At 41.7% G+C, this 9,759-nt stretch overlaps 2 protein-coding genes across 7 annotated transcripts in view; one reads left to right on the top strand and one right to left on the bottom strand.

Moving 5' to 3' along the window:
• Positions 1-2,470: 2,470 nt before the first annotated feature.
• Positions 2,471-7,101, top strand: LOC117774349 (fibrinogen-like protein 1). The gene is made up of 7 exons (XM_034606759.1): positions 2,471-2,893; positions 3,770-3,938; positions 4,908-5,067; positions 5,174-5,271; positions 5,347-5,435; positions 6,391-6,596; positions 6,689-7,101. Exons 1-7 carry the CDS (start codon positions 2,837-2,839, stop codon positions 6,912-6,914), a joined length of 1,005 nt encoding a protein of 334 aa, XP_034462650.1. The 5' UTR covers positions 2,471-2,836; the 3' UTR covers positions 6,915-7,101.
• A 335-nt stretch (positions 7,102-7,436) lies between these two features.
• mtus1b (microtubule associated tumor suppressor 1b) overlaps positions 7,437-9,759 on the bottom strand; it is a 58,069-nt gene continuing 55,746 nt past the window's right edge. For all 6 annotated transcript variants that reach the window (XM_034603988.1, XM_034604155.1, XM_034604414.1 and 3 more), the window contains one exon: positions 7,437-8,450. In XM_034603988.1, the coding sequence (XP_034459879.1) occupies positions 8,237-8,450 (214 nt within the window). In that variant the 3' untranslated portion in view covers positions 7,437-8,236. The remainder of the gene's footprint in view (positions 8,451-9,759) is intronic.

Here is a 9,759-nt window from a genome sequence, read left to right as displayed (position 1 = left end):
AGTAATCAAATAACTAAACTCCAAGCATGTCTCAAGGACATAAAAACCTGGATGACCTGCAATTTTCTCTTATTAAACTCAGATAAAACAGAGTTTCTAATACTTGGCCCTAAACACCTTAGAGATACATTATCTAATGATATAGCTGCGCTAGACGACATTGCCCTTGCTTCCAATGAAACAGTCAGGAACTTGGGAGTGATCTTCGATCCTGATTTATCCTTTAATTCTCACTTAAAACAAATTTCTAGGACAGCCTTTTTTCACTTGCGTAATATCTCCAAAATCAGACATGTCCTTTCTCAAAAGGATGCAGAAAAACTAGTCCACGCCTTTGTTACATCCAGACTTGATTATTGTAATTCCTTATTATCAGGCTCCAGCAGTAAGTCGTTAAAGACTCTGCAGCTTGTCCAAAATGCTGCAGCACGTGTCCTGACAAGAACCAAGAAAAGAGACCACATTTCTCCTGTATTAGCTTCGCTACACTGGCTTCCGGTTAAATCTAGAATAGAATTTAAAATTCTCCTCCTCACCTTCAAGGCCCTTAACAATATGGCACCATTATATCTTAAAGAGCTGTTAGTACCTTATCAACCCACTAGAGCACTGCGCTCCCAGAATTCAGGCTTACTTGTCGTCCCTAAAGTCTCTAAAAGTAGAGTAGGAGCCAGAGCTTTCAGCTATCAAGCTCCTCTCCTGTGGAATCATCTCCCACTTTCAGTTCGGGAGGCAGACACCATCTGTATGTTTAAGAGAAGGCTTAAAACCTTCCTTTTTGATAAAGCTTATAGTTAGAGCTGGTCCAGGCTTGTCCTAGACCTGCTCTTAGTTAGGCTGCTATAGGTCTAGAAGGTCGGGGGACACATGACACACGGAGCTTCTCTTTCCAGCTTCTCCTTCCTCTTCTCAATCGTTATCACATCAAAGGAATTCATATCCCATCAATACATGTTACTGACTTGACTTCTTCCCCGGAGTCCCTTTGCCTTATCGTCCGCAGATCCAGGGCCGCGGCTGTGGCCACATCATGGATTAGGATCTGTGGATCACGTATCAGAGGTCGTAATGGTGGATCCAGTATGGCGGATTCTGCATCGTGCTGGCTGATCGTGATAATAAAGGCAGATCCTTTATCGTGTTGGCATCAGATACTGGTAGTGGACCACGACCGAGGTGGCAGCTGATGATGGATCCTAATGGCGGCAGTGGACAATGACTGTGGACTATAGTGGCATCCGATCTTGATGGTGGATCATGATCTTGCTGGCTGCTGACCATGGACTATGATTGCAGCAGGACTGCTTGATACATAGTATTTCTCCTCAGACACTTGACCATTAATGACATTAATCCACCAATTCACTGACCTTCAGTTATACTTCAAAATGTTTACCCTAATCAATGCTGCTAAAACCTTTATCTTTCTGATGTTCTCCATTACACTTGACATCTATTGCACTTCTGTCCGTCCTGGGAGAGGGATCCCTCACATGTGGCTCTCTCTGAGGTTTCTACGTTCTTTTTTCCCTGTTAAAAGGGTTTTTAAGTAGTTTTTCCTTACTCTTGTTGAGGGTTAAGGGCAGAGGATGTCACACCTTGTTAAAGCCCTATGAGACAAATTGTGATTTGTGAATATGGGCTATACAAATAAAATTTGATTGATTGATTGATTGATTTAAAGGAGCAGGCACTCAAAACAGGTCACTCTGTGGAGGGCTGTTTTAGACAGGGTAAAAAGGGTGCTGTTTTAAATGATCCTTGTGGTATTTTGACCAAAGTATGTTACAGACATTTAATTAAGACCCCAAGGAACCATATCAACTTGTGGTAAAATGGGCATGCTATGTCCCCTTTAACAAGACACAATGTTTGTTTTTGTCTTTTGGCTAATTAGCTGTAAACTCTTTGTTCATCACCACTCACCTCCACACAAGACAAGAAAAACCACCACAGCTGGGACAGGAGATGGCAGGTGGGAGGTGGGAGGTGCTGCTTGTCTGATGTGACTGTGATGACTGTGTGCTCACCACTGTGCAGGAGACCTGGAGCGAGGGCAGGGAGGGATATTTACATTTTTTAGACAATCAATATATTTGTTTGACAGGGAAGCTGTGTGCAAAGAGGAGTTATTATATTCATTTATTTAAAAAGCACCCCTGACAAAGGGCACTTTCACAGGCTCAAGCACCCTTTGATGTCAATGTGTGCACGTGTTAGTTCTGGTAACATAAACGTGAAAGATCCTGCTTAGAGCCAGTATTTGGTTTTGTCCATTCTGCATGGGCTAATGTATAAATATGTAGATGCAACATGGTGGACTCTGTGGCAAAAGACCCACCGGTGAAGTAGATATAAAGGTCTCATTGTAAGGTAACAAAAATACAAGGATATTAGTTTCAGATGATTATGAACTAATTACATATTCTTCATTACAAATTCTACCCACTGGACCTTTAAACTATTTATTTATGTATTGATATCAGCGTATGTTTATTTATGTATTTATAAAAACAGTAATGAATAAGTCATGTTTATGAACAAATATGTCATTGGTATCAGAGTTGTCATTTCTGAGGATTCAGACAGTTTGAAGGTTCAAAATGAAGCAATATGAAATGATGTCTATTAACTCCAACCACTAGATGGAGGCTACTTCACAAAAAGTCAGACTATGTGCAGTCTAATAATCTCCAGCTATACAGAGTCATGGTGAGAACGAGCAGTGAAGTGATATTGCAACATCCAACAGCCAAACAGGACATATAAGAGAGGAGGGGTGTCAGTGACACAAGAGTGTGGCAGTTTGATTCAGTTACTGATTGGATCGTTGATTATGGGAACTCCGAGGACATCAGTGGCCTTTCTTCTTCAGCTGGCTGCATGCATGGCCGTAAGAAAATCAAAATTCTCAGTATATCATCATACATTCTGTGATTTCTAAGCATTTCTAAGAATAGTTTTTGTTAATTGTGAAGATTTTGAGATATTTGTCTGGAAGAGAGGTGACTGGAATTTATTGTGTGGTGGTCACATCACTTGAGTGAGTAATCCACAGATTTCAGAGACTATTTTTTGGTAGAGAGTAGTTCTGCTCTTTATTTTTCAACATTAAGACAGCTTAAGACAAGCCATACATGGGAGGACCATGTGGTGTGCATTGGGTCCACTGTAGCTTTTTGGATTCAGGGTGATGGCTCTGTCACTATAATCACTGCTCTTAATAGTTCAGCTGCTTGAGCTTAGTGTTACCTGGCTGCCTCCTGTCCTAACAATGCATACATGATGAAAACATGTTCAGTAGCTCTAATCTGGTGCAGATTTGGGTATGCTACCTGATCAAATTGAATATTGACATGTCTCTAGAACAGTGGAAGAATAGATTACTTGAGGATGTGATATAAACCTTTAAAAAAAACGTCATCTTTGCTATGCCTTCATTTCAATTTACGTTCACCTGCAAAAAATTGTTTTGTTTTTTTATATTGATTGTAGATTCTCTTCTATTTGAAAAGCAATCCTTCAAATAAAAATATGAGTATCATTTAATCACCCCCTTTTCCTGACTCGCTGAGAGTGTATATGATAATATAAAGCTGTATTTACAGTAATGCACATCCACAATATGCCAAGCAAGTAAAACATGTAGTATTTATTCTTTCCATAAGGGGTGAAGGATTTATCCAGTTGTAACTTGTTTGTAGTTTCTCGACTGGTTCTAACTCTAAGTTTAAATTCGCACTCGACTTGTCTTTCTGTCTCTATCCAGGCCCCTGTGCCGTGTGAGGACAAGGTGGCCAGTTTGGAAGTGGAGATCCAGGGTCTGGTGAACGTCATCAATGACCAGCACCGCTACATCCAGGAGCTTCACAACAGCCAGGCCCAGCAGCTGGAGAACATACCCAACTTACACCTGGGTCCCGAGAACCAGTACAGAGGTAGGGTTAGATTTCTATGAGAGATACATACGTTTGGGTCTGCGCATCATTAGCTACTTTCAGACATGCACTGAATTTCGGATAATCTCTGGACCTTCTCCAGAGGGGCTGCACTTTGCTCAGGAGGTAGAGTGGTTCATCCATTAGCCAGAAGATCGGCAGTTCCATCCCCATCTCCCCCATTCCGTGTACTGAAGTGTCCTTGGGCAAGATACTGAACCCCCAAATTGCCCCTGTAGGTTTGATCTGTGAAAGTGCTGCACATTGATGCACTGTACTTATGTGTGAGTAAGTGAATGGTAAAACTGTACTATAAAGCGCTTTGAGTGGTCATCAAGACTAGAAAAGCGCTATACAAATACAGAAGAAATACAGACGAAAAAACTCAAATGTTCGAGTGAGAGCTTCTGGACTTTCTCAGCCCCTGATAAAAGGGACAGATGCAAATATGAAAAAATACACATGAATGCCCCTTTTCCACTGGGCAAAAACCTCACTAAGACCCACAAACAAATTATTTGCAGCACTGCAGTTCATCTCAACTCTAAAGAGCTTTTTAGCCTTTTCCCCCAATTTAGCTCATTGTTTTATTTTAACAGCTCTTATTAACCAGCCAGTTGGTGAACACAGTGGAGCATTTTGCATTATTTAGCAACACAGGTATTTTCCACTGCAGTTGGTGGATACCAAAAGGGAGAGAATATGACTTATGTAGGGAATCCACATGAAAGCTTATCTTGCTCTGTGCCTACTGTATGTTAATAAGCTGCTGTAAGTTAGCTGAAAAACTTTAAAAGGAAATAACTCATGTGTCCAAGAAAAACTGAATGAAAAAAAACGATATTTGCAAATCATAATGGAGCAAACATTTATCAAGCAGCAAATCAGTAGTTTGTGGTAATGACCCTGCAGTTTTTACCTGTGTTGAATATTTCACCTTGTAAAGATTACGTTTGTGTGTATGCAAAGACTGTTCTGAGGTGTTTGCAGACGGTAACGTGGCCAGTGGGCTCTATGTGATCCTCCCTGACGGCTCTCCAACTGCTCTGAGTGTTTACTGTGACATGAGCAATGGAGGAGGATGGACCGTCTTTCAGAGGAGGAGAGATGGCAAAGAGAGCTTTGACAGGTGTGTTTGTGTGTCAGCTTTACAAATATAGGAATTCATATGTTGTACGTGTCAAGAAATCTGACATTGCAAATGAATGTGTGATCCATGTGTCCACTGTGTGCAGAGAATGGGTGGAGTATAAGCACGGATTTGGAGACCTCTACTCCCCCGATGGAGAATTCTGGCTGGGAAATGAACCTCTACACTATCTCACCTCCCAAGGTGTGTACACATTAGTGTTTGGACGATATATCAAGCCTAATCCGATGGTTACCCATGAAACTCTGTGTCTTCTAGGAAACTACGACCTACACATTGACATGGAGGACTTTGAGGGAAATCAACGCTTTGCAGAGTACAAGAACTTCAAAGTGGAAAATGAAAAGGTAACACTGAGAAAGGAAATGGCTTTCCTTATGTGTTATGGGTGAGGGTTTTCACTGCAAAATAAACCTGATAAGATGCAAGGTTTTAAAGCAAGCTTTCATTTTCAACCAGCTTTCTCACTCTCTTAAGTAGAATTTCACTTTTTTAGTAAATTCTGCATAATGGATTAATTCTGTACAATTAATCGTATCCTGTCCTTTTGTAATCCACTGCACGCTTCTCCTGTCCTGTACAGCCTGTAACAGCTGTGTCTTTAACCTTGTCATCTCTTCTTTTCCATAACAGCAGATGTGTTATTTAGACTAGTGTCTTTGTATTTTATGTCCTTTGCTATGGAGACAGCAGCAATGATGTCTGGCTCTAGGTCTGCCAGCTGTGTTCCATCTCTTTTATTCTCCACTCAGCCTTTTCGGTATCTCCTTATTTATTTATACGTCTACATCTCACTGCTCCTTCATTTTCCTCTCAACACTTATCCTATTATCGCTATCATGCTCAGTCCCCATCTCTTCTTTTCTCTTCATCAATCTCACCCCCCTTGTTTGTATATTTTTATGTCATTTATAATCACACTATCAATCAATTAAATTTTATTTGTATAGCCCATATTCACAAATCACAATTTGTCTCATAGGGCTTTAACAAGGTGTGACATCCTCTGCCCTTAACCCTCAACAAGAATTAGGAAAAACTACAAAAAATAACTTTTAACAGGGTAAAAAAACTTAGAAACCTCAGAGAGAGTCACATGTGAGGGATCCCTCTCTCAGGGCGGACAGAGGTGCAATAGATGCCACATGCTACATATTACTCTACTCAAAACAATCCTTATAATGCTTTCTATGAAGAAATGAAAAATTTTACTTTCACTCCAGATAAAAGTGTCAGTGTAAATACACTCGTACCGAAGATTATTTCAGAGCATTTAGGTTTTTCTCCTCTTTCCACTCAAAGGACCAGTACCAGATACATTTGGGAGAGTACACTGGGAATGCAGGGGACGCGCTGGTTGATGTTCACACTCCCCCCTCTGCTGGGCAGAAATGGACAGGACCAAGTGGGGTCAAATTCAGTACCTTTGATCAGATGAACAACAGCGATCAGGAAAACAGCGACGCCCAGTGTATCAGACACAGCAAGTCAGGCTGGTGGTTTAGCAGGTAATGGACACACTCTTCAGTTTTACTCACACTTTGTCAGTTCTCAAATTAACATGTATTCCACTTGTGTTTCTCTTTTTTTATCATTACAGGTGTGATTCAGGGAATCTGAACGGCCATTACTACAAAGGGCCATACCAAGCCATGGCTGAGGACGGGGTGGTGTGGTATACATGGCACGGTTGGTGGTACTCCATCAAATCTGTAGTCATGATGGTGCGAGCCGCTGACCTGAAGCATCCACTGCCAGTCATCGCTCCATTACTTGGGCAACTTGACAGCATAGGCAGTGATGATGATGCTGCTCGTGGCCAATAGGCTGAAAACAAGTGAGGAAGCAGCATGGGTCCACTCACTTGAGCTGAGAAACTCTCTTGTTTTTTTTATCTTTTCACGTTTGTTACAGGTGACAAACTGGGTGAAGACAGTGACATGTTCACTTATGACTGCTGTTTGACTTTTACCAGTGTATTAATGTTATCATTTGAAATAAAACGTTGATTTTTAACTCATATTGTATTTATTCTGTGTACAAAGTACAATATAACATATTCCACTGAGGCATTTTGGTAACAAACAAACAACAAAACAAAGGGACATTTCTTTTTTAAATTGTTGTTAAACAGAAACCAGTGTCAGTCAGCTAAGGAATGTCTGGGAGTTTTCACTGTGGAAATGATCCCTGGTGGGGGTTTTATGGTGAGAGAGATACTAACTGATCAGTCAGTAGTTAGGCTTTGCCTTGTTTCTATTTTGGGCACATGGTTGTTTTAGGTGTTTGATCTGCTTTATCCCTTTGTCAGAGAGAGGTTCAAGGGAAAGAGTTAATGGGGAGGGGGCTCTGAGACTGTATGTGTGTCTGAACTGGCCTGCTCAGACTTAACATCCAAGGGTGAATACATTCCACATAGTAGCTTAAGTTAGAGGTTGTGAAAAGCTTACATGGAGAGACATTCATTCAAAGGTTCAATGAGGTCCCTTCCTCCGGTTTGCCCACAGAAGGACAAGTACCAGGACAAGTTCATCCACTTCGTCTAGAGGTCCAGAGCTGTCAGTGATTGAGCTACACTCTTTGGCGGAGGGAAAAAACTCTTTAAATGTGGGGAAAATGACTAAAGTGTCCATCCAAATCCACCAAGAAGTACCTGTTAATTTCTGATTGGCCAAACCCAGACAACTTTGAGACCTTTTCCACAAAACTACATACATACATACGATTTTTTCCCCCAACCATCTCTCAAACAGAAGGAGTATAAAAGAACAGGATGAGCTGTACAACACTGGAAAGACAACAAAAAGGTACGGATAGTCGTAACGAGAGTGAGGCGCTATTTACAGACCCTGAGGTTTGCCTGATATCTATCTATCTTTTTTCAGAAAGATTTGTTGATGAACCAGGCGTTTGGTCGAGACTGATAGAGAGCAAGGCCAGTCCCCTGCTCAGACTCAAGTGCATCAGTTCCACTGCAGTCTTCTTGCTTACAAAATAAGCATCTTTGAATGTAATTCATTTAAAATGTACAACTTAACTAGGTGATTAATATCCAACAACACTGCTGAGTTTCTCTTCCATCCTTCCAAGGCTTAAAAAGGTGATAGGGGGCCAAACAAGAGAAGGGGGGTCGCTGTTTGCTATGGGGCTATCTAGGCGATAATGGTGTAGTCGTGGGGAAGGAGGCAGAGTTCCTCGGTGAGTCGGAGGAAGAGGTGGGTGAGACGCGGCGGGGACTTGCCAGCAGGTCGCCATTGTGCAACTTCCACAGCAGCTCCTCTTTCTCCATGGACAGACGCTTGTTGACCTTGGACTCTTTCTGCAACGTCTGCTGGAGTACGGCCTGTTCATTGGACAGCTGCCTGCAGGGGGAGACAGAGAGCTGTGACGCTGCAGGGAGACACAGTGATAGAAACAGAGCTGAGGGGATCTGGAGAACCAGGATGTAATAACTGTGTCATACTGGTCAGTTCTCCACAATCAAAGGGTCAACGAGGTCAGCTAACAAAATAAACTCATATCACATATCCACGTTTTCACAGGTCAGATGACACACTAATCGCTAAACAGTATATTTAATTCACGAGCAAGCACTAGATAGTATAGAAGCTTTTATGCAGACCCATGTGATTCTTTTCACCGGTGTATTATGGTTTATTTATATATATCCATATTTATATTTACATAGAGCTTTTCTAGTCTTGATGACCAAGATTCAAGACTTTATTTATCATGTGCAAAACAATTACATACAGCAGTCGCGGGCAATGAAATGCTTGGGCCACATGCTCCCTTCTAGCCTTGCTCAAAGTATTTAAAAAACCACACAAGCAAAAAAATGTATATTAAAAAATAGAATATAAAAAATAAAATAAAATATACACTCACCGGCCACTTTATTAGGTACACCTTGCTAGTACCGGGTTGGACCCCCTTTTGCCCTCAGAACTGCCTTAATTATTCGTAGCATAGATTCAACAAGGCGTGGCGTTTAAACAATGCTCAATTTGTACTAAGGGGCCCAAAGTGTGCCAAGAAAATATCCCCCACACCATTACACCACCCCCACCACCAGCCTGAACCGTTGATACAAGGCAGAATGAATACAAGGCAGGATGGATCCATGCTTTCATGTTGTTTATGCCAAATTCTGACCCTACCATCTGAATGTCGCAGCTGAAAATCGAGACTCATCAGACCAGGCAACGTTTTTCCAATCTTCTATTGTCTAATTTTTGTGAGCCTGTGCGAATTGCAACCTCAGTTTCCTGTTCTTAGCTGACAGGAGTGGCACCCGGTGTGGTCTTCTGCTGCTGAAGCCCATCTGCTTCAAGGTTCGACGTGTTGTGCGTTCAGAGATGGTATTCTGCATACCTTGGTTGTTACGAGTGGTTATTTGAGTTACTGTTGCCTTTCTATCATCTCGAACCACTCTGCCCATTCTCCTCTGACCTCTGACATCAACAAGGCATTTTCGTCCACACAGCTGCCGCTCACTGGATATTTTCTCTTTTTCATTCTCTGTAAACCCTAGAGATGGTTGTGCGTGAAAATCCCAGTAGATCAGCAGTTTTTGAAATACTCAGACCATCTGGCACCAACAACCATGTTCCACGTTCAAAGTCACTTAAATCCCCTTTCTTCCCCATTCTGATGCTCTGTTTGAACTTC

The sequence above is a fragment of the Hippoglossus hippoglossus genome, chromosome 1 (assembly GCF_009819705.1).
Source record: "Hippoglossus hippoglossus isolate fHipHip1 chromosome 1, fHipHip1.pri, whole genome shotgun sequence".
Taxonomy (NCBI): domain Eukaryota; kingdom Metazoa; phylum Chordata; class Actinopteri; order Pleuronectiformes; family Pleuronectidae; genus Hippoglossus; species Hippoglossus hippoglossus.
Note: the sequence above shows the minus strand (reverse complement) of the source record. Positions and strands in the feature narration are given on the sequence as shown.